Source organism: Talpa europaea, assembly GCF_964194135.1.
Source record: "Talpa europaea genome assembly, chromosome: 10".
In the NCBI taxonomy this organism is placed as follows: Eukaryota; Metazoa; Chordata; class Mammalia; order Eulipotyphla; family Talpidae; genus Talpa; species Talpa europaea.
Window position 1 is genome coordinate 728,655 of NC_140077.1, and position 26,528 is coordinate 755,182.

Genomic DNA, 26,528 nt, shown 5'->3' on the forward strand with positions numbered 1-26,528 from the left:
CCCCCGCCCCGCGCCCCCAGCCCCCCCGCCCCGCGCGCCCCCGCCCCGCGCGCCCCGCCCGCGCCGCCGCGGGGGCCGAGCCCAGGTCCTCGGGCGGGGGAGGGGCGGGGCGGGGCGGGGCGCGCGGGTCCGGCGGGGTGCGGGGCGCGGGCGGGGCGCGGGCGGGCGGGCGGGCGGCGGGGCGGGCCGGGGCGCCGCGGCGCGGGCGGCGCGCGGAGGGGGGCGGGGGGCGGGCGGGAGGAGGGGCTCCCCGCGCGGGGCAGGGCGGAGCGAGCGGCCGCGCCGCGGACCCAGAGAGTTCGCTCCCAGCCCGCCCGCCGCCGGCCCGCGCCTCGCGCCCGCCCCCGCCGCCGCCGCCCGCGCGGGGTGCAGGATGCTGGGGGGCGCCGGGCTCCCGCGGCGGCGGCGGCCCGCGCAGCAGCCCCGGCGGCGGCCTCTCGCCTGGCCGGGGAGCGCGGCGCCGCCGCCCGGGCTCTGGCTGCTGCCGGGCTCCGCCGCGCTGCTCGGGCCGGGCGCGGGGGTCGGGGTCGCGCCCCCGCCGGTGCTGCTCGCCGCGGCGCAGCCCCCCAGCGCCGCGCTGCTCCCCGCGCTGCCCGCGCTGCCCGCCTGCTGGCCGGCCCCGGGCGGGCCCCTCCTGCCGCTGCCGCTGCCGCTGCCGCTGCCCGCCGCGCCGGACCTCGCCGCGGCCGCCGCGCCCCCGCACCCCGCGCCCGGCGCGCAGGTAACGCGCCCCCGCCCCGCCCCCGGCCCCCCCCCGCCCCCCGGCCCCGCCCGGCCGGCCCCGCGCCCCCCGCCCGGCCCCGCGCCCCCCGGCCAGGCCCGCGCGCGCCCTGCGGCGCCGCGAAGTTCACGCTCCGGCGTCCCCGCCGCCCCCCGCCTGGCGCCCCCGACCCCTGCCGGCGCCCCGGACCCTCGCCCGGCGGCCCCCAGCTGCCCAGGACCCCCGCCCGGCATCCCCGGCCCCCGACCCAGCGCCCCCCCAGCGCCCCCGGACCCCCGGTCCAGCCCCCACCAGCCCCCCCAGCGCCCCCCAGCCCCGAGTCGCCGGCGCCCGCCCGCGGCCGGCGCTGTCCAGGGCGCGGTGCTGAAGCGGCCGCGGACCTGCCCCTCCGAGCGCAGCACTTTCCCCGCGCCCCGACTTGACGCGCCAGCCGGGGACCGCGGCCCCCCTGGTTCTCAGCCCCTCGCTTCTCCCGTTTGAAAAGACTCAGGACAAGCTCGGGCGAGTCCAAACCAGGGGCGCCGGCGGGGAAGCCCGGCCTCCCCTCCCCCGGCCCCGCGGGGACTCCCCCCAGCGGGGACTCCCCCCCAGCAGGAACTGCCCCCCGCCGGCCCCCCCAGCGGGGACTGCCCCCCCAGCAGGGACTGCCCCCCGCCGGCCCCCCCAGCGGAGACTCCCCCCCCAGCGGGGACTGCCCCCCGCCGGCCCCCCCAGCGGGGGACTGCCCCCCCAGCAGGGACTGCCCCCCGCCGGCCCCCCAGCGGAGACTCCCCCCCCAGCAGGGACTGCCCCCCGCCGGCCCCCCCAGCGGAGACTCCCCCCCCAGCGGGGACTGCCCCCCAGCAGGGACTGCCCCCCGCCGGCCCCCCCAGCGGAGACTCCCCCCCAGCGGGGACTGCCCCCCGCCGGCCCCCCCCAGCGGGGACTGCCCCCCGCCGTCCCGGCCTCCAGCTTAGCTAATGCCGCGTTGCTCCAGGGCGAGCTTAGCGTTGAAACCTGGAATTAGCACCAAAAAGTGACCCCGCCTGGCTGACCAGGGCGCCGGGAAGGCGCTGCTGAGGGGGCAGCGGCTGCTGTGTGCTCGCAGCACCGCGTCTGCATGGGGCCCGCGGGGCTGATCCCCAGAATGGTCCCCATCAGCACGTTCACGTCAAGGGCATGTTCGGTCCCACCTTCAGGTCATGCAATTCCCGCGTAACCTTGGGGGCTTCTCTGGAGGGGGCTGGCCGCCCTGCCGGGGTCTGGGGGCGCGCGGGCCAGTGGTCCGGGGTGTCGTGCTCAGTACCTGCCGGGGCTGGGGCCCGGCGGGTGGAGCCGGCGGGTGGAGCTCCGGGCAGCTGCAGCCCGCGGCCGCCAGAGGGGTCAGCGCGAGGCTCCGCAGAGCTCTGCTTCCTCCCGTGCGGGCTTCAAAGGGAAAAATCTGAAAAACTTCGGTGGCTCTTTCAGGCGTGTTGTGCTGCGTCTGTCCTGCGAAATGGCGACAGATCGTGTTCACATGACAGGAAAATTAAAAAAGCTGTTGTGATTTTTGTAAACACACGGTGTCAAGCTTCTCCTGTGTGGAGTCGGGTAGGACCGGCTGTCTGACGGGGTGCGGGGGTGCGGCGCCCCGTCCCCTCGGGGCGCGGCCTGGGCCTCGGGGCCCGGTTGGGTCCCCGCTCACGCGTTCCCGCGCCTTGGCAACACTCTGCTTTGTGAACCTGGAGAAACTTTGAAGCTTACCCCCTTCACTGGCTTTTATTGCAAATGTTAGCTGTGCTTGTTTCAAAATATTAAGTGTAACACAAGAGGGTCCTCCAGAGGCGCGTCGTCAGCACAGCTGTCTCCGGGGGACCCCAGCGCCCCAGCGCAGGGCTCCCCACGCCCGCCTCGCAGGCGGGGCCCTGGACGTCTCACCGTCCAGCCCCGCTCGGCTGCCTTCCCTGGGCTCCACGTTCCCCCTCAGCGTTGCCACGCGGCCCCGGGAGCGCTTCGTGATGAGGTCAGCGGTGCTTCGAGTGTGAAAGTGCTCATGATTTTTAAGCAATTACAAAATTAATGACTATGTATGATCTTGTGACTAGAGAGAGGGGCTTTCTCCCACCCTCGAACGCGCACCATTTTAGCACTCCTCTAGGGAAGCAGCTGCCCGTGCACCTTGCTGCGGGGCGGGCGTGCTGGCGCCGGCTGGTAAGCGCCCCCTTCTCTCTCTTGGGTCCTAGTGGCTGCTGGGCGGCCATTCTCCGCCCATCGGACTGTCCCCCTCTTCTGCCGTGGAGCTGGTGCCCATTTTCCCACACGTCTGCCCGTCGGCTCTTCCTCCTCCCACGGGGAAGACTTGGCTGGACAAGAGGACGCCAGGCGGCAAGAGCTTCCGCGGAGAGGTGGGTCTTGGCTCGGGCGGCGCGTGTTCCGCCGGGGCCGCGGGCGCTTGTTTCTAAGCACAGGGAGGCTGCCAGGGAGGCAGCCGTTCAGAATATGGTGGGTTCCCCCAGTATCCCGGGGGTCACTTTATTTCAGCTCACAGTGGTTAAGTCCCTTAGAGCAGCGACAGCTTCTGATTCTGCATCAGAACTTTTTAAGATTTTGATTGTTAAATTTCTAACCATCCATCAAAACCAAACACGAGTTTCAAAGTCTGTTTGTCTTGCCTTTCTTGCTTTCGGCATTTTGTGGGTCCGCTAGGGTGAGGGGCTGCTTCAGCCGCCATTCTGGCCATGCAGTTCGGCCCTTGCAGCCCAGAGTCCATCTGGCCCAGTCAGTCAATGACCTAAGCTTAGCGCATCAAGCCAGCGGCCCTGCACGGGGCAGCGCTGGGTCCCCTGGGGCGCGGAGTAAGGTGGGGAGGCGGGGCCGGGCCGCCGGGGAGCGTTCCCGGACATGGAAGCGCGTCCTGGAGGCTGGTCAGCGGACGCCTTGTTGATAAGATGGGGCCACGCGGGGGGGGGGGGGCGGGCGCTCGGTTCCGATCTTCGCACACGGGTCATAAAACTAACCCGGGTCCGCAGCCCCGTCTCCCCCAGCCTGAGAACCTCGGCAGACACTCACCTCCCTCCAGCTTCTCTCCTCTGCCCTCCTGCCTGAGCGGCCGACTCAGCAAAGTCGTCCAATGCCTAAGGCCGGGCGTTGCCCCCTCGGCGGCCTCCCGCCCGGACAGCCTGCCCCTCGGCTCCCGCTCTTTGCCCGCGCGGGTTGCCCGTCGCAACAGGATTTGTCTTGCTGATGGGTTGTCTTGGCTTTTGAAACCAGACTCGCGGCTGCGCTGCGTTTGCTGCAGGACGTAAAGACACAGCGCAGGACCCTGCTTGCCAGCAGGCTGCGCAACCCGCCGGGCGCCCTTTAGGGGTACACCGGCCGCGGGGCTGGGGGGCGAGCCAGTGGCACAGCCCGGCCCAGGAGCCCGGCACAGCGCGGCTGGACTCAGCGGGTCTGTAACTTCTAGACAGCTGCCCCGTCGCGCCCCCGGCGGCATCTGACCGCGGGGCCAGGTAAAGGCTCGCGCAGCGTTGGGTGTTGCCACGTGCCGCGCCTCCAGTGACGCTTGCTTTTACCCCGAGCAGATCTTTCTCAACAATTCCTTTGCCCTGGACTCGACGTGGATCTATCCCGAGGACTCGAGATTGTTCCATGGACACGACAAGCCTCTCCTGCTGACGAGTCAGGTGGCTGTGGCGCTGTCCCGGCCGGCGCCCGCCTCCAGGCCTCTGCCCGCAGCGCTGGCCCTGCAGCCCGTCCCAGGTTGGTGCCAGCCGCGCCCCCTCGCGTTGGTGTGGGTGTCTCTCCTCACTGGCAGCTTTAGGGGTGAAGACCATGTTGTCATTTTAAGGAGCTGTCATTCCAGCTTCTTTCAGGAAAGGAGACTTTCTTCTCACAGACATGGCTGCTCCGTGTGGAGGAAGTGTTTGGGGGGCTCGCGCCGTGCCTCAGAGTGGGGCTCTGCTTTTCGACGGCAGGGCCGAGGGGCTGAGAGTCCCTGCCTGGAGCTGCGCCTGAGCCCTTGGGGCGCCCGGGGCCAGCAGCAGCGTGGCTGAGGGGAGGCGCCTCTCAGGTCGCGAGCCCCAGGCGCGTGTCCGGCTTCTGGAAACTCTGCTTTCACGTCGGGGGTGCTGCTGGGAACGGGCACAAACCACACCATTCGGAGCTGGATTTTGCTCTATCTTGGGAGGCTTCGTGGCCTGAAGGCGCCCGAGGCGTGGACCTGGGGTGGAGGATTGTGTAACAAACCGTGCAGGAGCAGGAGAATAAAACCTGCTTAGGAATTTTTAAATTGACTTTAAAATCACCTTAACATACGATCGCGTGGTGGAAGCGAGCGGTGCCGCCGCCAGCCCCTCGCCGCACCCGCCGCGGCGCCCCCACCCTGGCATCGTCTGCCTCTGATTTCCCACCTACCCCGCGGCCGGCGCGCGGCTCCGAGTGCAGTGATGGGGCGGCCTCCGCGCGGGCAGCCAGCGCTGCTCTCCAGTATGTTCATTGTCTTCTCCGCCTGCCGGCCTGATGTGTCTGGCTTGTCACGCATCTTGTTTAGTCAGAAATCAGGAAGGAAAATTCAGCTGTTGATGGTTCTCAGGCTTTAGCGATTCCTGAATGACGCGCGTCTGGCCTGGCGCCTGGGCGCTGCCGAGGGCCGGGAGGGGCGCCGCAGGCTCGCTCGCCCACCCACATCTCACGCTCCGATGGCCGTGCCTCCTGATTCATTTCGTGATGCTAGAAGGTGATTCACCAGCAAAGAGTGGCGAGGATTCCCTGCCTCTAGACGGCTCCTTTGGTGCGTGAAAATACGTGCGTTTCCTAGTGCACTGGCAATAACTATCACCAAAATAATCACAAATTTAGCATGAAAAATAGTGGAATCAGTTCAACTGTCCACAAAATCTTTGCATGAACGCCCCGCTCAGCTCATTCTCGGCCAGCGCAGAGATGTTTTGTGACAGAACTTCACCCTCTTGCTCGAAAGCCAGTGATCTGGACTCGCGGGAGGCTTACTGACGAGAGGAAGCCGATGGCGTTTCTCTGCACGCCCGGGCATTGTCACACCGTGTGGCGAACAGATTTGTGTCAGTTTTACCTCCTGACTGTGTGTTTTTGATGAATCTACTTGAAAGGACAAAGTAACACAGTTGATTACGGGTAATGTTAATTCTCACCTGCTTTACCATCTGTCGAATCTCTGCTTTTATTCTTCCCCAGCTTTTTTTTGGACCGTGATAAGACAACACCCACAGCCACGAACCCTCACAACACGGTCTCCACGCCATGAGCCACTGCACCGCAATAGCCACATGACGTGGCTTTGGTGCTGTCCTTCTTCTCCCAGAGGTGATTTAATAGCAGGTGCAGTTGCTTCAAGACGCGAGTTTCTCAAATGCTTCGTGAAAATGTTGCTTTTTTGATAAGTTTAAGAATTCTTAGAAATTACTATTCTAGAAACCATGAGTGAGCGGCCCCTTCGTCCAAAGAACACATGCAGGGCTCCAAGGGTTGCTAACTGCTCACGGCGCGCAGGGCCTCGAGCAAGGAGCAGGGTGGGGAAAATGCCACGCCGTGGAAGGGAGGTCCGTGGTCCCGAGTTGTATAATTAACGAGGAAATAGAACTTTACAAAACCATTTTACACGCAAATTTTCAGATAGATTGTTAAAGGTTATTGAAGATTGCTTTTCAAATTATATGTCCTATAAATTGATAAACTTAAATAGTCTAATTATATTATGTAAGTTACAAGTTTATAAATAATAGCTGATGGAAAATAATAGATAATGTGTAGATATACAATCGCTATTTTCACCTGGTCACTCTCTTGTTATAAATTGTTGTATCAGAACAAGAGGCCTGAGAGCTCGCAGCTCTGAGGCCCTGACGGGAGGGTGTGGTCAGGCCCCAGCCGGGGCAGCCCCTCATACAGGCCGGCAGCCGGCTCCCTGCGCTCAGCCCGGGCGGCCGCCCTGGTGTGACGTTGTCGTGAAGTGACTTTGCGGGCACTGCTGTTTCTGGAATGTGGCAGTTTGTACCAGAGCTCAGACGTGTGAGGCGGAGCCATTCTGCGTGCACGAGCGTGTGGCTTGTTGAGCTGAGCCACGCTGCAGGGGCGGCGGGCGGCTGCTGAGCCGGGCGGAGGTGCCCGGCCTGGGCGTTGGGTGGGTGATGCACCGTGACGTCATGTGTCCCTGATCTTCTCTTGATTGAGAAGACGCTTCAGCCGTGGGTCTCAGGTGACATGAGCACGGCTTGGCTGTGTCTGCATGACCCACCGATGGCTGAGAGGTGCTGGCGGGACTGGACTTATTTGATAGACCCACTTGCAGGGATGAGGGGGCTGGCCGGCTGTGGACTCTCACCTGAAATAAGCCTGTTTGGGCCCTCTCTGGGATACCTGTTTCATGTTCTCACCCTGGTCCTCACCCGTGGGGCGGGCCCCCCCCAAGCACCTCCTCTGAAGGTTCTAGGAGGCCCAGGCTGCGGGGACCACACACGTTCAGAGACGATCGCATGGCTGCTGCCTCCCTGGGTGCTCTCTGCAGTCACTGAGGCGTGTCCCAGGAAGGTCAGCAGGAAAGGCCCAGGGTGGGCATTACTGCCTGCAACCCGAGCAAGACTGGGCAGAAAGCAGCCAGGGCGGCCAGAGGGGACAGGGTTCTGAGGAAAGGAGGAGACTGTTCAAAGACAAGTCACGTGGGAAGTGTTACTCCTCGGCAGGTTACAGGCAGCCGAGTGGAGGGGAGGGCAGGGGTGTGAGGGCTCGTCAGTGGCCCTGGCTCTGGGCCTCATCACCAGATAGACTCTGTTATCCCGCCTGCATCATGAGCGTGTCTTCTGTAAAGAGAGTGGCTGCATTTCCCATCAGTCCCAGCTCAGAGTCCACAGCCCCTTGAGAAGGTGGGGACCCACTGGGTTGCAGAGCAGAGCCCTCTCCCTGCAGAGTGAACCCAGCACTCTCCAGTGCCAGGTGTAGCTCTGCTAGAGGGCAGGTCCCCAAGGTGCACTTCTGGGACTTCTAAGGTGTGTGAATGGGTTGACATGAGGCTCGATTGTTCCTGGACACTGACTCAGACCTGTCAGCAGGGGAGGTGGCTCTGGGAAAGGCCCTTTCACAGGACCGTGTTGACATTTTGCACAACTCAACCTTAGTAGGAAAACAAGAGCTTCATAGAAAAGCAGTGACGGACAAGATCCGAAGGGGCCAGGCTGAGACCAAAGTCACCCAGAAAGAAGAGTTTGAAGAAATGAGGGGAGAAAGCAAGGCGACTTTGAGCACTGGTGACCCCAGTCACTGGAGGGGACTGACTCTGGCGGGAACCAAGAGGGCTCTGCACAGCCCTCCTTCCACACTCACAGCTGGGGCAGCAACGTGAGAGGGAAAAATTGAGAGGGGAGATGCCTAAAATGGGAAGCAAACAAGTCTCTCACCACTTCTATTCAACACAATCCTGGGAGTCCCAGCAAAAGTAATTTGCAGATTGCTTCTAAATAAAGCTGAATTTGCGGATGATATGATCGTCTGTGCAGAAAATCCTAAAGACTCAACCAAAAAAAGTCCATTGGAACTAATCCATGAGTTCAGTAAATTTACAGGATAAAAGTCAGAAATCAGTTGTGTTTCTGTACACTAACAAAGAAATATATGAAAAATAACTAAATAAAATGAACACATTCACATTAGCATCAAAAACAATAAAATACCCAGGAATCCATTTAACCAAGAAGTAAAAAAATCTGTACAATGAAAACTATAGAACTTTGATGACAGAAACTGAAGAAGACTAATAAATTGAAAGATAGTTTATGTTCATGGTTTGGAAGAATTAATATTGTTAAAATGTCCACACTACCAAGTCATTAATCGAGCCAGTGCAATCCCTATCAAAATTTCAATGGCATTTTCTCTTGAAATAGAAAAATAACTTCCTAAAATATTTATGGCACTGCAAAGGACCCCAAGTAGTCAAAGGAATCTTGAGAAAGAAGGACAAAGCCAGAGGCACCAGATGTTCCTTTTTCAAACTATACTGCAAAGCTATAGTAATCAAAACAGTATGACAGTGACATAAAAATAGACACACGGCTCAACAAACAGAACAGAGAGCCCCCAAACACTCAGGAATGTACAGTGACCTTGTGTTTGACAAAGGAGCCAAGAAAAGCTAATGGAGAAAGGATAATCTCTTCAATAAGCAGTATCGGGAAAACTGCATACATAGCCACAGGGAGAAAAATGAAATTAGATCTCTTATCTTACAAAATTCACAAAAGTGACTCAAAATTAACATGAGACCTGAAACTACAAAACTCCTAGAAGAAAATATAAAGAAAAATCTCCTTGACATTGGTATTAGAAACAATTTTTTGGGGATATGACACCAAAATTTTCATGAGAAACAAAAGCAAGAATCAAGAAGTGGGGCTCTAGATAACTGAAAACCTTCTGCAAGCGAAAATAAACAATCAAGAAAATGAAAAGGTGACCTACAGAATCAGAAGATATTTGCAGATCACATCTCTGAGAAGAGGTGACTATCCCAAACCTATCACTACCTCATATACTCAGTAACATAACAAAACAAAACAAAATCCCAGTCTCATTTGGGCAGAGAAACCAAACAGACTTTTTCCACAGAAGACATACAAACGACCGGCGGACCCATGAGAAGAGCTCGGTGCTGCTAATCGTCGGGGAAGCTGAAATCCTAACCACAGTGAGGTGTCACCTCACGCCTGCTAGAAAGCTGTCATCAAAGAGATGAGAGACAACCAGCTGGGGTGATGTGGAGGAAGGTGAGCTCTTGTTCCCCGGGGGTGATGGTGGGGGGCAGGCGGGCAGCGCAGTCACCAGGGAAGCAGCATGGAGGCTCCTCAAAGAACTGAAATGAGAACTTTCTATGGCCTGGCAATGCCGCTGCTCGGTACAGATTCAGAGGAAATGAAAATGGGGTGTGTGTGTGTGTGTGTGTGTGTGTGCTGAGAGTGTGTACACACAACCTCCTCTCCCACAGGAGCTGGAGTGAACACCCCCCTAGCCCCAGTCAGATCATCTCCGCATAAAAGGAGGATTCCCACCCTTCGTGGCAGCTGAGCACAGCCGTGAGCTCAGTCGGAGGAACAAGGCCTCCTGCCCGCAGGCACACGGAGTGGGGCAGTGGAGCGGGGCCCAGGGTGTGGGCGTCGGGGCCGGGGGTGTGGGTGGCGGGGCCTGGGGTGTGGGCGTCGGGGCCGGGGGTCACAGGGGCCACACTTGCTGGTGGACACTGACTGGACCTGGGGTCACGAGCCACACGGGGCCAGGCTCCGAGATCCTGGGCTACGCGGTCAGCGCGGTGGGACGGGGCTCTCCGTGTCCTCTGCGGGGGCAGGAGGAAGAGAGGCCTCGCTCAGCGACTGGAGCTGCAGAACAGCAGGAGGAAGGACATGGCAACGGCGTGAGAGCAGAGGCCCCGCGCGTCAGGAGGGCCAGCGGAACCCGCCCGTGTCGTGGCTGCTGTGCAACGGCCCGAGGGAGCAGAGGTGGCTCCTGTGGGGTGAGAACGGGCGTCGCGTGGATCTCGACACTGAGCCCTGGACGGGACACGGCACGATAGCACAGCTCGGCTGCCCGCGCCCTGACGCGCAGGGGCCCGAGCAGCCCTGCCCCCGCCCTGGCCCTGCACTGGCCCGGCCACTCAGGGCTCGATGGTCAGCCCTCCGGGCCCGGCGGCTTCACCGCGGTCGGCGAACATTTAAGGAAGAGCCAACCAAGGGCTCGTAAACTTTTCAGAAAAGAAGCGCAGGAGTCACGCTGCCCCAGTTGTTGCCTCAGACCAGCCCCTGGGATCCAGACGCCGCGGCCCCAGGGAAAGCTCACGCAGACCACGGCGCAGAGTCACGCGGCCACGCAGGGCGGCGACGAGGCCACGCAGCCTTTTCTGGGTGTGCGGCGCTGGCCTGACCTGAGGAGCCACGGCGTTTACTTCATCGAAAGAATCAGGAAGAGAAACAAGGCGAAGTTCCCAGCAGCGGAGGTGGCTCTCGCCGCGTCAGCCTGTCCAGGGTGAGGAAGCAGCACCGAGCCAGCTCCTGCAAGGCGGACCCCTCGCCCGAGAGATGTCGCACGAGGTCGGGGCGCATGGGGGGCCCGAGCCTGTGCTCGCTGGGGAGCAAGGCCAGGACGTGCCCTCAGCCCGGGCAGGGCCCCACAGGGGTCCCGCCTCGGCCGCTGGGGCATGAAAATGAAAGACCAAAGAGCTCCCGGGGGCATGGAAGGAAGGAAGTTGTCGCTACGGGGACAGCACGATTCATGGCTACACAGGCCATCCCAGAGGGTCTGGGCTCGGGTGACCAGTGCCTGAGCGAGGCTGCACAGGCCAAGGTCCGGGGAAAGTTCCGTTCTGTGCTGCGGGCGACGAGCAGTAGCAGCCGCATCACCGCCCTGGCTGCCGGGCCCGACAGACGCACCTAACAGAGCGTGTCCCGGGGACCGCAAGACGGCGGCCTCCCGGGCCCGCGGAGAGGTCCGTGCGGGGGACCGGCCTCGGGGCGGCAGCGCTGGCCCGCTGGGTCTGTGAGCTCCTTGTTGTTCTAAAGAAAACCCCAGTTTCGCAGAAATTGATGCCCCGTTCTGGGATTCGAGAGCTGAAGGCAGGGGGGTGGTTTTGGAAAAGAGGCGCAGGCGAGGTGGACCCCACATCCGACCTGACGCCTCTGAAGGAGCCGCAGGAGAAGCCCGAGGACTCGCTGGAGCTTCGCAGAGGTCGATCGATCGCGCAGGGCCACGCGCCTTCGGAAAACAGACACGCGGGGCCATTGATTTTCTGCAGAGGTGCCAAGAGAATCCGATAAAGGCAGGTCTTTCCAGGAAACGGCGCTGGAACGCCTGAACGTGCGTCTTGTAAATGAACAACCAACCCGACGGGTACCTCGTGCCGCGTATAAACGTTTGCCGGAGACGGATCACCGGCCGGCGGGGAAGCCCGGGCAGGGGCTTCTGGAAGAAAACAGACAGGAACATTCTGTGCCGCTGAGTCGTTCTCAGCTGCGCCCGGGCGCCTCGGGCTCGAACTCGTGTGAATTAAAAGTAAATACTTTGATAAACGGAAATTCATCCAAATTGATCTTTGAAAGGTTGATCCTTGGAAGGACTTTCCGTGAGACGAGACGAGAAGTCACTTACGGGGGACATAGCGCAAAGCTCGCTCACCCCTCAAGACACGGACCCCGCCCGCCAGGGCTCACCCCCGCCCCCCAACAGAGAGACGCCCGCGGGCCGGCGGCAGGCGTGTGGGGCGTGCGGGGCAGTGGGGGGAGGCGCCTGCTCTGCCCGGACCCGGGCGCCCGCGGGGCAGGGAAGGGCACGGCCAGTCCCACCCCAGGCCTCCCTCATCTCGGCAAAGCCGGGAATTCCGGCTGGTGGCCGCGCTGTCTGGGCGCCGCACGGAGAGACGGCTGAGGCCAAGGTTGGCCCCGCCTTGTCGCCACCCTGGAGGCCTCCGGCAGGGCGAGCCGGGAGTCGCGGTGCGCGGCCGGCGGGGGCGGAGGGGACAGTGTGTCCAAAACACACGCAGGCCCTTTCACAACTGCGGCTGTTGTGCAGACAAGTCAGATTGTCCTGCTCTCAAGGTCGCCGCAACCTCGGCTGCGTGTCGGGCAGCTGCCTGCTGAGGCTTCCGTGGGATGAACACGTTCAAGGCAAGAGGTGGCCCCGGCCCTCTCCACGGCAGTCCCTGGACAGACCCTCCTTCCGGAACAGCCGCGCGCCTGGGGGCCGCGGGTGGACAGGGGCCGTCAGGCCTGCACGGACTCCTCTCCGGAGCACTCACGGGTGCTCCCCTCAGGAGACAAGTGTCCGGGGGGCTCTGGCTGGGTGTGTGTTTCCTAAGCGACGACTGTGTGCAGCCCCGGCCGTGTCCTGAGACGGGGGTGCTGGGGCCAGGCGGCCGTGTGCTGGGTGTTCGGGGCGCCTGAGTCCCGGGAGGCTCAGCCCCAGGGCCCCACCCGGTTCTTCTCAGGATCCGCTGGGGTCCGCCCCCCGAGCTCCTTCCCGTGCTGGCCCCCACATGGGGTGGGGCGTCTGCGGGTGTGGGGGCTGGGCTGCGGCCCCACAGAGGCCCCCAGAGCTCGCAGCTCCTCTCACACCCAGGACGCTCGGGAGACCGAGTGGGGGCAGCGTGCACCCTGGGCAGGGCCGTTTCATCTCCTGTTTCAGCGAGTGAGTCCCCAAGTCATCGTGCACCGAGTTACATGAAATCACAGGGGGTGTCTGTCCGCCCACCACCAAGTGCCCCCGGGCTGCAGTCGGAGCTGCGTGCTCTGCTCTGCCGCCCTGCCTGGGGGGCGCCCCCGAGAGGCCCAGCTGTGAGGCGAGGGCCCACACCCATGGGACCCCTCAGCCGAGGCCCAGAAGCTTCCTCGTGGCTCAGTGGGCCTGGAATGATGCTCGGGGCTGGCCGGGGGGGGGGGGGCATGGGGCTGGGAGGGCACAGGCCCGTCCTGGCATCCCCAGGGCCCAGGCAGCACTCAGGGAGGGGTCTGGGGCGGGGCGGGCGTCCTGCACCCTGACACCTGCAGGTGGGACCTGGGCCCTGCCCTTCCCCTGCAGCCTCGTTCTCATCACTGGCATTTTAAAAAAGATTTATCTATTTATGCACACAAGAGCTGGGTGCAGGCCAGAGGGGGGGTGAGAGGACTCCCCAGAGACAGAGCGGGGAGCAGAACAGGCGGATCCACTGAAACCCACTGCTGAGGGCCCAGCGGGGAGACAGGAGAGGTCTGCTGCGCCCTGTGGGTCAGCCCCTGGCCGGGGATGGACTCAGGCCTTGGGGGTGACGGCCTGAGACTCCCCTAGGCCGCAGGGAGGCCCAGGATCACCGGGCATTGCAGAATAATCGCCAGCTGGTGTGTAGGTGCCTGAGGGTTTCCATCAGAGTGGAAATCACCTGCCAAGTGGACGTCATAAGCTGGTGACTCTGGGTGTGGAGGGCGCAGCTGCGGTGAGCGCATCTGCCCCTCAGCAGAGGCCCCAGCGCCCTCTGCCCCCAAGGCCCGGGGCTCCGCCGCTCCGCCCTCCAGGCGGCGTCCCGATGGCAGGGCTTCCCGCTCTGGTGATGCCGCCAGGGGCCTATCCAGCCTGGAGTGGCGGCCAGCTGCTGCCCTCCTCGCTGGCCACACAGCCCGCACGGCCCAGGCGCCTCCTCACTGGCTGACCTCAGTGTCCCTCTTCTGCAGGTGCCTGTCCCGGAGGCCTGAAGCCCGTCGGCGGCAGCCCCAGCATCGCCATCGCCGCGGCTGCCATGGTCTCCATGGACCCGCAGGGCCTCGGGGGCCCCAGCCCCCCCAGTGTGCAGCCCTGCCACTTCCTGACCTTTGCCCCCATCAAGATCCCCCTGCACCCCGGCCCTTTCTCAGGTAAGAGCGCGCTGGGTCAGGACCCCGGGGCCCGCGGCTGGGCTGGTGGCGACGGCTCTCCTCCTCTGCCTCGGGGCCTGGAGCCGCCGTCCAGCCAGCTGGCGGGTCGTGTCTGAGGAGCGCGGGCCTCTGGGGTGTGCTGCGGGGGCCAGAGCGTGCTGGCCCACGACGTGGGGCTCCCTCCCGGCCCTGAAGAGAGCCCGGGCCGCACGGAGAGGGGCGCGCAGGCCGCGGGCAGCACTGAGGCCACCGGCGTCCTCTCCCGGCCAGGCCGGCCGCTGTGGGCACCGGGAGGCACCGGGTAGTCCCCCTTGGGGGTGTCTGGCCACATGCGGGAGCCGGTCTCCTGCAGAGGCCTCCAGATGGCGCAGGGCTGGGAGGCGGCCCCCAGGCTGTGGGTCCTGCTTGCGGTGACGCCCTGGTCACACGTGTCTGCAGCGCCCAGGGCTCAGGGCCGTCCTGCGGTCACCCCCAGCAAGGTCAGCTCTGAGTTTTTGTGACAAGCAGCGAGCGGGGCTGTGGATTTGGGGTGTGAGGCTTGGGCAGAAGCTCCGCACAGGCGCTGTCCACGGGGTAACCTGCTGGCTGATCGGTGAGAGGTCAGCAGCGCACCCGTTGGCTGAGGAAAGACAGTGACCAGCTCCCTCCTTTCCTGGCCCCCGTTCCTTGCTGTCCAGTCTCCAGGACGAGCTGCTGGCCTTGTCCCTGGTGAGCCCGGCGTGGCCCTGGACGGCTTCACGCCCTGCAGGGGGCCCGATGAGCCCCTGGGCAGCCCCTGCTGGTGCCTGGACCCGGCTCTCACCTCCGCTCGGCACGTCAGTGGCCGCGCCCTGGGGTGATGGGGAAATAGACACAACGCACAACCTGTCGCGCGGAACCTGAGTACAGCCGTGCCGAGATCCTGCTTAGACTCCATCCGTCCGTCGGCGTTCATGGGGGTAACTTGCTGTTCCCTCAGAAAATTGTCTAGAAGGCCCCGGCCCGGGGCAGCTTCTCTCCGGCCTCGCGCGATTCCTCAAGCACCATCATGGCCAGGCGCGTCCTCGCTCGCCCGGGTTCAGACCGGCCTCGGACAAGCTGAGCTTAAGTCGCCCGCGGAGGGGTGGCCGTTTTCCTTCGCTCCCTGCCCGGGATGGCGTGACCGGGGCTCCCCAGCTGGGACGTCCTGGCGCCCGGCGGGTCCCTGCTCAGAATTGAGGCCCCGGGGAGGTGCTGTGCTGCCTCCGGGCAGGGCGTTCTGATGTGGAGGGTCACGTCCCCCCTCAGGCCGGGCCGGGACACTGCCCAGGAGGGACCCCACCCCCAGTTCCTGACACCACCGCCCGGCTGTGCCGCCCCCTGGGGTCGCGCTCCTCTGTCCTCAGGGTTGGTGTACGGAGCCCCCAACCCGACTCGGGGGGCTGCGAGGAGCTCTGGGGGTCTTGGCTCTGACCCCGGTTGCGGGGGTCTCTGCAGGTGGAAAGAGGACGCCCCATGTGTGCACAGAAGCAGAAGGTCGGGGTGCGATCTCCCCCAGGCGTGGGGGTCTCCAAGGCCAGCCCCGCCCGCCCCTGCAGCCCCCGCAGCCCCTGCGGACGTAAGCCCTGTGCGGGGCGGGCAGGCCGGGGGCCCTGGCTTGTTCCCGTGATTTGACCACTAGGCAAGTCTGCGGGAAGCTCCCGCTGCAGCGATAAATCAGCGAGGGACGGCGGGGGCGTCCCTGTCCCGCGCGCCTCAGCCGCGCAGACGAGACGGATGTGACCTTCGTCCTGGGCGCGGCTCCTGCCTCCGCCCCTCCTGCCTGCGTGTCGGGCTCCCACACCGCAGCGATTATGGCCGCTCTGCTTTTATGTCCAATGAAGGGCGGCGTCTGCCGGGCAGGGCTGGCGTCACTAAGCCTGCGGGGTGCTGGGCTGGACAGGCCTGAGCTGCAGGGGAAACACGCAGGCAGGCCTGGGGGTGGGGCCGGCCGAGGGGCTGGCGGGGAGAGCGCCACGGCGCCTTTCCTGTGTGGACATGGGGACCAATGCGGCTGGTCGGCGGCCAGTGCTTAGGGGCCCCGGCTCTGCTCCCCACGACCTGCGCCGGGGCTGATGGCCCGCGGGGCTCTGTGGCCGGGCTGGCTGGCTGGGCAGCCGGTCCCTTGGACGTGATGCGGGGGTCGCCTGTCCCCTCCGAGCCCGAGGGGCAGAGGCCGAGCCTCCGTGGTCCAGGTCAGGTTTGCAGTTGGCGTGGTGGGGGGCCATGCCTCCTTAGCTGTGGCAGCAGGGCGGTCCCGGCCACCAGGAGGGGCAGCTGAGGTCCAGCGTGGGTCCACCTGGACCTGGGAGATGAGAGGCAGGGCGGGCTCTCGGGGCTGCAGGGGCGGCCGGGGAAGGAGCACTCCCTCCTGGGCTGTGTCCACAGAAGGCTCCAGGGCAGGCCTCCGAGTGGGCGCTGTCCTCTTCCAGGCCCCGAGGGGACAGAGGGTCCAGCGTTGCAAGGAAGAGGTGGGTGGCCAGGACACCTGGAGGAGGGCGCCTCTCCACCCAGAGCCCGCCTGGCCAGGCGACCCCTCCCACTGTCCGCAGGGGCCAGCAGGTGCAGGAAGGTCCCTCACCCCGACTCCTGTCTCGTCCGTTTCCACTCTGATGCAGGAGACCTCAGCCTCCCCAGGCTTTACGCAGACAGACGGCATGTCCTGTCCACTGCTGGCCAGGCCCGCGAAGGGGCCCAGTCGTCCTGGGCGGTCCCACATACAAGCTGCAGTGACCCGGGCATTTACCGTGTGGCTGCTCTACCCGAGTGCCTTGAAATTGGATTGTGGGGCACTTTCCCATCACGCCAGCTGTTCCGCAGCGGCTGTGCTAACAAGGCCGCTCGCTCCTCGCTGCCGAGCAGACAGCTGGCCGCTGCTGGAGGCGCGTCCAGGGCTGGGCCCTCGTCTGCAGGTTCTGGAGGGAAGCCCAGCCCTTCATGGCCCGCCGTGTTCCAGACAGAATTAGGCGGAATGCAGACACACGGAGCCCCAGATCATGGCCCAAGCGGACACTGGCACAAAGGCCCGGCCCTCCCCCCCCCCGGCCGGGTCCTCTCTCCCCCTCCCTCCCCGTGGCCGGGCGGGGGCAGGGCGCCCTCATGGCCAGCTGGTGCTGGGCAGCCACCCTGGCCAGGATGAGGTTGTTGTCGCGTACAGATTCCGGGGCACAGAGCAGCGGCGGGTGAGCCGCCCCAGGCTCCCCGCCCCATCAGGCTCTGGGCCATGTGTGGGGGAGGCAGGAGGGGCGCAGGGAAGGGGCCTGGCCACGAGGCAGGAGGGCGGCCCTCCCAGAGGCCAGGCGCTCCTCCACTGGTGCGCAAGCCCCTGCAGGCCTGGAGCTGAGTGTCCCCGGGGGCCCTAGGGCTCTCCCCGGCCTCCGCGCTGGGCTGCCCGGGGTGGGAGTCCCTGGCGGGCTGCCTGTGTATAGTGGACTCGGCTGCTTCCTCAGGCCGCGGGGCTTTGCTGGAGGGGTCAGCGCAGCCCCCGGCCACCACTGTCCGGCGGCGCCGCCCTTCAGCGCCGGTCAGAACCGGGCCCGGGGTGCCTGGCGCCCTGAGCCTTGCCTGGTGGGTCATGGTCTCTGCCTCCCGCATGGCCCTGGTGGGCCGCAGTGTGGTGGAGCCACACGCTGGACTGGAGATGAGGAAGGCGTCCTGCCCGGTGTGGGCGTGGGGTGCGCCCCAGGACTGGAAAGACATGGGGTGCCCGTGCTCTACGGGATCAGGACCCCAGAGCACGGCAGGCTGCAGGGGGCGGGCACGGAGGTGGCTGGCGCGGGAGCCACGCTGCAGTGTTGTGCCTGCCCGGTGCCCGTGGGCCTGCCCTGCCTGGAGGCGGGTTTCAGCGCGCGACCCGGTGGTGTGGCCGGTGAGTGCGGGGATCTGACACCACAGCCCCCGCCCTGCCCCAGAGTCCCGCCCGGGCTGCGGCGCGGCGAGGCCGCCTACACAGCCATGTCCTAACCGGGGGAGGAGGGTCTTGGGGTCCAGCGCCCGCCAGGGCTTCCCCTGCCCTCCGGCGTCCCTGGCGAGCGCCCGGAGGATGGGCTGTCCTGCTGGCGCCCAGCCCCTCCCCAGCCCTGCCGCGGCTCCGCCCGCCCGCCCGTGTGGGGCCACCTCGGGGCACTTCATCACGGAGACGAGGCGGCGGCGTTTCTCCAATGAACAAGAGGTGTCCGCGGGGAATTCTTGGAAATTAAATGCATAGAAATGTGCAGTCAGCACTGCCAATGAAATTTGTCTCGAGAAGGAGATTTCCTTGATAAAACTTTATGATGCTCTGGTCAGATTGTCTGTGAACCCCAGGCCTGACCCCCTGGCCTGTGCGCCTCTAAATTGGGCGACCCGGGGAGGGCCACCTTCCTGGACAGTAGACCTCCTGGACAGTCGCCTCAGACACCCGGGTCCTGGCCCTGAGCTCAGCCCCTGGCCAGTGTTGCTCCCTGGCAACCGCGTCGAGGATGGAGTGGGACTCGGGACGGGGGGCAGGGCAGGGAGTGGGGTGAGACCTGTCCAGCTGGCTCCCTGGACGTGCTCTCTCCTCCAGAGAGGCCAGTCACCGTCCAGTGGACTGTGAGTGCTCAGGCCTGGCCCCAGGATGCAGCGATGCAGATGGGAGTTGAGCGCTGCCAGAGCCTAGAGGTTGTCCAGGCCGCAGGCGAAGGACCCTCACCTCCCCTGGCAGCCGCAGCCGGCCCTGGAAACCAGATATGGCAGGGGCCAGGGGCCAGGGGCTGGGGCTGTTGGCACTGGGCGTGGCGGGTCCCAACACGGGGCTTGGGCCCGGAGGGCCTGGGCGGGGAACGTCTGGGCCTCACAGTGGAGCTTTACTGTGGAGACTGAGCTCTCAGGACAGCCCTTAACCGCCGGGAGCCTCGGTCTCTCCACCGTAAAGCCTGGGTCAGGCAGAGACGGAGGCGGAAGGAAACGCTGTGTGCACGGATGCCCGGCCCTGTGCAGGGCGGGGCCCCGGGTGTCAGTGGTTGCAACAGGGATGGAGGTGGTGCCGCGGCGGCGGGGGTGGGCCGGGGGTGCAGGTGGGGGGTGGCGCTGTGGTGCGGGCGTCTGGGATGGCGCTGGTGGTGCGGGCAGCGGCTGCGGCGGCAGAGGAGGGCGGCGTGTGGGTGCCGAGGCGAGCGTGTGAAGAGCAGGCCCCGGCGGGCACGGCCCCGAGCACCGGAGAGCGGGACGCTGTCCCCTCCCGGGGCAGGAGGAGGAGCCGGTGGAATCCGCGTGCCCCAGGCCCCCCAGCTCGCTCCGTGCCGTCGACCAGGGTGTCGAGTCCGTCACGCAGCTGCCGGCCCGGTGCAGCCGCCCTCACCTCAGGCCGGCCTCGTCCCTGCACTTGCAGGCGGAGGCTGTGGCGCCTCGGCGGGGTCCGGGCTGCCCCGCCGCCCAGTGCCCCGCGGGCGCCCAGAGGCAGGTGCCGTGCGGCCAGGCCGGGACCCGCTGCCACAGGCCCCAAGCGCCCGGGTCTGAAGGGAGATTGAACAAAACGTCTCTCGACATTTTATTTTGATTAAAACATTAAAGTGCATGTCAGCTCCTCGTGGAAACTGTAAATCTTTACGGAGGAAAATGAGAACACGGGGCGGCGGGAGTAATGACTCGGGTTTCGGGCCCCGCGTGCCTGCTTGGCTGACACGGGCCGTGTGCATCGTGGGCCCAGATTAATATTTGGAAAATGAGTTATCGACTGGAGACATAATTTATTACTAATAAGCAAAATGTTTGTGGCCTGGGCCTGCCGGGGCGGTTGGGGGTGTGGGGGAGGGCAGAGCCGGGCGGGGCCGGGCCTCGTGCCTGTAGGAGCTGAGCTGCAGGCGTCTGGACAGGGCAGAGCCGCTCTGCTGCGGGCGACCCTGTGCCCCGCCCCGCCCCTCGGGCGCTTTCCCTCCTGACTGCCCATGGCCCTCGGCTTCCAAGGCCTGGCCGGCCCGGGCTGCTCTGGCGGCAGCGGGCAGTGGCAGGTGCTGAGCGCTGCGGGCGGGGGTGGAGGATGGTGAGGGGCGGGCGTCGCCCTTGGTCTCTGCTGACACCCCCTGAACACACCGACCTCAGGGTACCACCGCGCCTGGCACCAGCAGCTCTTGGGGCCTTGAAATCACAGCCGGTGAGCGAGGCTGGTCAGAAGCCCATGGACTCCAGGGCCTGCGCCTCGGTCAGGCCTCTGCTTACCCCCGTGTTTGCCCCCGGGTGCCCCTCGCTTAGCCCGGCACACGTTTTGGAAGCTGGAGAAAGAACAGTCCTCTAGACGCCTGACGCTCCGGCCGGGTGGCAGCCTAGGGGCCTGGGGCAGTGACCGGGCCCGGAGCCGTCAGCGCCCGAGCGCACCGTCCTCGGAGAGCAGCACCGAGCCGGCCCCGCGCGCCTCAGCCTGGGATACTCCCATGTGCAAGCGTGTGTCCCGCGGCGTGTCTGCAGCTTCGGGGAGTATTCAGCCCGAAACGCTCGCGGCTGCCCGGCCGCCTGGCGGCCAGAGCCTGCACCGCGGAGCAGCCCCGCGGCCCCCGCGCTTCACTAGCGCGTTTCTCCCAGCAGCCACGCTGGGACGGCGGGTATTTACTGTCAGGCCTTGTTCACGTAAAAATGCCCGCTCTCCGGTGCTGCCAGGTCCCCCTGGCGCTCCCGAGCAAACTCCCGCCCTCCACTGTGGTCACAGCCGGCGCAGGCCCGGCCCCCACGCTGGACGCAGGCTCCGGTGTGCAGGCCGCGCTGAGGCCGCTGGGGGCTTCTCTCCTGTCCCGGCCCCCGCCGCCCCCGCTCTGCTGCCCGCTGCCCTGCCTGCCTCCCGCACTCCTGGTCACCAGCCGGGGTCCCGCTGGGCCGTTCTGCCCCCTCTGCTGGCCGCAGCGGCACACCCGGCGGGTGGCAGGGTCAGCGGCAGCGGCGGAGGAGGGGCTGTCACTTTGCTCTTCCCAAGGACGGCTCAGGCGGCGGCGGGGAGTCTGTGCCGGCCGCCGGCCGGGCTGTGGGGGGGCAGCCCGCCGCTCCCTGGCTCCACGGAGGAAGCCGCTTGGAGTCTGACTCCTCGATTTTTTCTCTCGCCTTTTGATTTTATTGCCATTTTTGACATTGGGAGAAATTGAAAACCTGCTTAGGTTTCACGGCTGCACTTTTGGAAGCGAGTGTCGTGGCCGGCAGCCAGGATGCGGCCGGCTGGGCCCCGCCCCAGTACCAGCCTTCCTGGGAGGGGCTGCTGGGAGGAGGGAGAAGGCGCGAGGCGGACGGTCCCTCCCCCCTGAGGGAGCCACTGGCCGGGCACAAAGGCCTGGTGCGGGGAGAGCGGATGGCGAGCGGGGACGCTGGCTGCAGGCTGAGCCCTGGGTGGGTGCCCGGCGGGGCGGGCAGGGCGGGACGGGCCCATTCCCGGCACAGACCGTGGACGCGGGGGAGGCCGGGCCTGGCTGGCGAGCCCTCCGCACCTGTTGCTGAGCGGGGGCGGGGTGTCCCTCCGGCCGCCTGGGGAGCTGAGAGGACTCGGTGCAAAGGCAGGACGCTGGGCCCGTGCTCAGTGCATCCGCCTGAGCGTCCTGGGGTGAGGCCCTCACCGGGCTGGGTCTGGCTCCCGCCGCCAGTTCTGGAGTTTCCTTGCACCCCGGGTGGCGCTGCGCTCCGCGTGAACGCTGTGCCGCGTGCCGGGAAGAGCAGAGGGCAGTCCTGGCGGGGCTCAGAGTGGGGTCTGACCTGGAGTTGGGGGCCTCGGGCCGGAGTGTGGCCTGGCGTGGGGTCCCGGGAGGCGGCAGGCGGCCTGGGACAGGGTCTGCGCCACCCCCAAGCCTCCCTGCCCACCGCCCAGCGAGCCCCTCCCGCGCCTGCTCTGACCGGGGCTGCCTGGCGTTGCCGTCCCGGCCCAAGGCCACCGGCATTTGCCCAGCTCTGTCCTGCAGGCGCGCTGTGCCCGTGGACCGAAGCCGCCAGGGAACGTCAGGGAATCTCCAAGGCACCTCCCGTGCCTCAGGACCGAGAGCGCCCCAGCCGGCTGCCTCGGCTTCCACTCAGCGGGGCTCCGTCGGCCTCCTGCCGCCTCCAGCCCTCGCCCCCTCTTGGGAGGCGTCAGGGCGCCCCGGAGCCCTTGTTCTCGGAAAGTCCTTCCTCCTCTCTCAGGCACTTGTCTCGGCAGCCACGGGGCCAGCTCACCGGGGCGAGGGCTGCTGGCCCCGGGATGTTTGCCCTCTGACGAATACCAGGTGGAGCGTCCCAGCCAGTCAGACAGGGAGCAGCAGGGCTGAGGCTCTGCTGGAGGTGGCGGCCTGCACGCCCTCCCGCCCGCCCGCGCCCCCCGAGGGCGCCCGCCACAGTGGCCGTCCAGCCGGCAGAGCAGGGCCGGGCCCGCTGAGCGTTCTCCCCTTTCCCCGACAACGGTGTGCGCACGTCCTGCCAGCCTGGGCAGACTCCGGCCCCGCCTGGCGGCCACCTCGGCACTAGCCATGGGCTTGTTCCTGCTGCGCTGCTGGGCAGCGGGAGGCCGGAGGAGAGGAAGAAACCATGCGACAGGGGCCGAGGACAGAGCCGGGGGCCCTGCAGTGTCCCTGTCTCGGGCCCTGTGCCTGGCGCCGGGACGTCTGGGCCCGGCCATCCCCACCCCGTGCTCAGGGGGGCTGGGAAGGAGGCCCAGGAGAGCCGGTTCCGGACCAGCCCCGTCAGCCTGACATGGCTGGAGTCCGGGCTGCGGGGAGGGCAGCACGTTCGGTGTCCACGCAGGCAGCCAGCGAGGCGGCCCTGAGCAACACCTGTCTGAGAGCGAGCTGAGCCCCTGCCAGAGGCGCCCCTGCGCCTGCCAGCCCCAAACAAACAGGCTCGGCCTGCTCGTGCCCTGCATCCGGTGTGCCTGCCAGGCGACCGACGGATTCCCTCCCCGCGCTGCCCTCCCGCTGCCCCTCAGGCTTGCTGAGCGCGCTGGGGAGAAGGCCGCGTCTGCAGCCCAGGGCCCTGCACGTCGTCGGCCACTCAGCCAGCCCCGTGGCCTGTGGTCTCAGCGTGTGTGCACACATGTGCACCATGGATGCAGGCGAGTGGCCGGTGTGTGCGTCTATGCACGTGTGTGCACGTGTGTGTGCGTGTGTGGGCATGTGCATGTGTGCGTGGCCAGTCTGCACAGGTGAGCTGGAAGGCCTGTGTCCCGGGCCACATCAGGCCCCAAGGACAGCAACGGCAGGGGGACTCGCTGATGCACGGGGGAGGGTGTGGCTGGTTCCGGGGGATCCAAGCTGCGCTCGGTGGGGTGACCCTCCAGTGACTGCACCGTCTGTTAGACTTTAGCTCGACTTTAGGACGCACGGAACCACCGGGCACACGCGGGGGCCCTCCTCATGCTGCCCCCCGGGGCCGGCTGCCTGCCTGGCGTGGCTGTGTGTCGCCCGTGTCCGCCGTCCTTCTGTCTGTCCCCAACGCGGGCAAAGCAGTCGCCCAGGCGAGGGGGCCCTTGGCTTCCCTGTGAAAACTTCCGCAGCCGATTTCTCAGTGTTTCTGCGGGAGCCGGCGGCCCCTTCGCGCATTGTGTCCTGGCGCATGGTGGGGGCTCCAATCCCCACTAGTGCAGCTCCTAACCTCGCCCTCAACGACACTAATTGCGTCAGGAACAGCCAGGGACCTTCACAAGCCTTCACTACACATAAATAACGCCCCCAATTAGCCGCCACCGCGCGGCAGCCTCTGTCTTCCTGTCAGGAGCCGCGCCCGGGGCGCTAATTGCAGGAGCGGGAACGGGGGAGCGGCTCATCCAGGCCAGCGCGTCCTGGGCCTTGGGTCCGGCGGCCACTGCAGGGGGCTGGGAGCTCACTGTCCCCAGGAGAGGGGGACGGGTCTGCACAGAGCTGGGGAGAAGGGGAGCTGCCCAGGAGGGGGCGGAGGGGCAGGCCAGTCCACTGGCACCGCCTGGACCGGGCAGGAGGTCTGGTCCCGCAGTGCTGCCCCACAGCTGGTTGCACGGCCTCCAAGGCAAGAGGCCATGTCAGCTCTGAGGGAGCAGGGCTGAGCTGAGCTGCCGGGCGCTGGGCAGGGATCAGCGCCGATGCTCTGGCATGCGGAGCACAGCCAGGGAGGACAGCTGGGGACAGCCAGGGAGCACAGGTGCAGGGCATAGCTGGGGAGCACGCCCAGGGATCACAGCCGTGGAGCACAGCCAGGGAGGACGTCCACGGAGCACAGCCAGGGAGCATGACCAGGGAGCACAGCTGGGGAGCACCTCCAGGGAGGACGGCTGCGGAGGACAGCCGGACCTCACTCCCCGCACAGGGCTCTGCTGCCGAGAGGCCCCGTGGGACCAGGCCCGAGAGGGGCAGGTGGAGGGAGAAACGCCCGGTGCCGGGTGCCAGGCCCAGAGGGGTGGCCTGGGGCAGCCGACCGCAGCCACGCAGGGAGGCGAGATCCCCGGGGCCCGTGACTGGAGCCTGAGGGCCCTGGCTGCTGCGCGCAGGTCCACGCGGGTGGCAACCCTGAAAACAGGGTCCCGCCTCTCCCGGGAGAGACCAGCGGACAGTGGTCAGCGTTGGATGTGTGAGGAGGGAGGGGTGGACGCAGGGGCATGGGGAGGGGGTGTCTCAGCGCTGGCGGGCACCCTGGGGGTCAGGGCGGGCGCCTCGGCTGGGGTGGGGTGTTTTGGGGGGACGGCGGCCCAGAATCCCCCAGAACGGGGCTGTTTCCATGCGGCCCGGGCGGGGTGGCTCCTCTAGGCCCACCGGCCATGTGACGTCACAGCCCCCCGTGGGCCCCCTCCCAGCCGGCGCCGCGAGGGCTGGTGTTGGCCGTCGGCCAGGCACAGCCGTGTGGGCTGAGCGACCGGAGTCACCGTCCCCTTGAAAGTAAAGAAAATATCTGAAAGAAGTTTGAAAAAAGGTGTCAGAGCTAGTTTTGTTGCCGGGGACGCGACAGGTGTCGTTCCGTGCCCCCCCCCCCCCCCCCCCCCGCGTGCGGACGGGGCGGGGGCGGGCGGCGTCCTCACGCTCAGAGGGCCTGGGGGCCGCGCCCGCTCCACGGCCGTGGGGTCCCGGGCCCGCCGGCTGCCGGGCCGCCTGCCTCTGCTGCAGCCCCCGGGCGCCTGTCCAGACGAGGGGCCGGTCCCCCGCCCGTGCCCGGGTCTGTCCCTCCGCGTCATGGAAGGGCCGGGCGGATGACCTCGTCACCGTCAGGAGCCGCCACTCAGAGGAGCTTTAAACCGACGCTTGTTCCTCTCAACTGCGACCTCGCGGGCCCGGCCCACGGGGTGTGTGGGGAGCGAGGCCGGTGCCCCACGGGGCTCCCCCTCTGGTCTCCCTCGTGTCCAGCTGAGCCGAGGGCTGGGGGAGGGCAGGGGAAGGGGCTGGGGGAGGGCGGGGGAGGGGGGCTGGGGGGAGAGCTGGGGGAGGGCCAGGGGGATGTGGGAGGAGGGCGGGGGAGGGGGGCTGGGGAGGGCGGGGGAGGGGGCCTTAGGGGATGGAGCCGGGTTGGGGGACTGCCCTTTCCTGCGGAGGGCGTCCCCCCTGGGCCTGGTGATTGAGGGGTGTCTGCAGGGGAACCCACCATGTGACAGAGGCGGGAGATGAATCCCCCTCAGCTGCCAACTCCGTGAAGCGCCAATTTGAGCGATTTCACAGAGCTCAGAAGGGATTCGACGTTTAGGGGAAAGTGTCTGGGGGGGAGGAGCTGGGGGGGTGCTGTGGGGAGCAGAGGGGCGAGGGGACCTGGTCCTGACGCCTGTGGCTGGAGTCCTGCTCGGGCGCCAGTCCCGGCGGGCACTGGGGAGGCCGGCCCAGGTGGCGCTGCCAGGATCATCGCGCTGAGGCCTCGAGGGGCTGCTGGGAAATGTGCCCGGCACAGCGGCCGCCGGGGCCTGCCTGGGTTCCCGAGATCCCTTGCCCTGTTGACTTTTCCCAACGGTGAGCACCAGGTGCTGACGATGCCTTTGCCCAGCAGGTAGGAGCCGGGAGCGCGGCCGAGCGCCCTGCCCGCCGGCCCTGCTGCTGCACGCGGAGCGCCGGAGCCCGGCCGGGGACCCGGGACACCAGGTGGGTCGGCTGCACCTGTGCTGGCAGGCGGGGCGGGCGGGAGCAGGTGCCCTGCGACCCCGGGGCGTGCCGGGACAGGGCCGGCGCTGGGAGCCGGCCACACCGGGGCGGCAGGAGTCCGAGGGCAGCGCAGCGGGGCCAGTGGGCAGCTCCTAGCCTGCTCCCCGGCCAGGGCCACGGGCCTCAGGAAGGAGCCCGGCGAGCGGTCTCGCAGGCCCTGCCGGCGGCTCGGGCTAACCCAAGTTAGCTTTCTCCTAAACACGCGCATCTTCGGCCCTCGTTTGCCCAGTTGCCAAATGGTATTTTCAGGACGGACCCAATCACTGGGGGCTCGTGCCCGGGAACTGGCCGGCTCTGCCCGGCTCCCTGGAGAGGAGGCCAGACGTGGCCCTGACCCGTCCGGCTTGGCTGACCCCGCCTCGGCGCCTGGTCTCCCCCTTGGCCCACGAGGCCCCCCACGCCCTTCCTGCCCGGCCC

The 26,528-nt window shown here is 66.3% G+C and overlaps 1 protein-coding gene across 1 annotated transcript in view; it reads left to right on the forward strand.

Annotated features, from left to right (window-relative positions):
- Positions 1-373: 373 nt before the first annotated feature.
- The window catches only part of TCERG1L (transcription elongation regulator 1 like), a gene marked incomplete at both ends in the record, with an annotated part of 44,512 nt that continues 18,357 nt past the window's right edge, over positions 374-26,528 (forward strand). The window contains 5 exons of the mRNA XM_084245620.1: positions 374-721; positions 2,923-3,069; positions 4,261-4,438; positions 13,891-14,070; positions 25,960-26,051. Coding sequence (XP_084101746.1) covers positions 374-721; positions 2,923-3,069; positions 4,261-4,438; positions 13,891-14,070; positions 25,960-26,051 — 945 coding nt within the window. The remainder of the gene's footprint in view (positions 722-2,922; positions 3,070-4,260; positions 4,439-13,890; positions 14,071-25,959; positions 26,052-26,528) is intronic.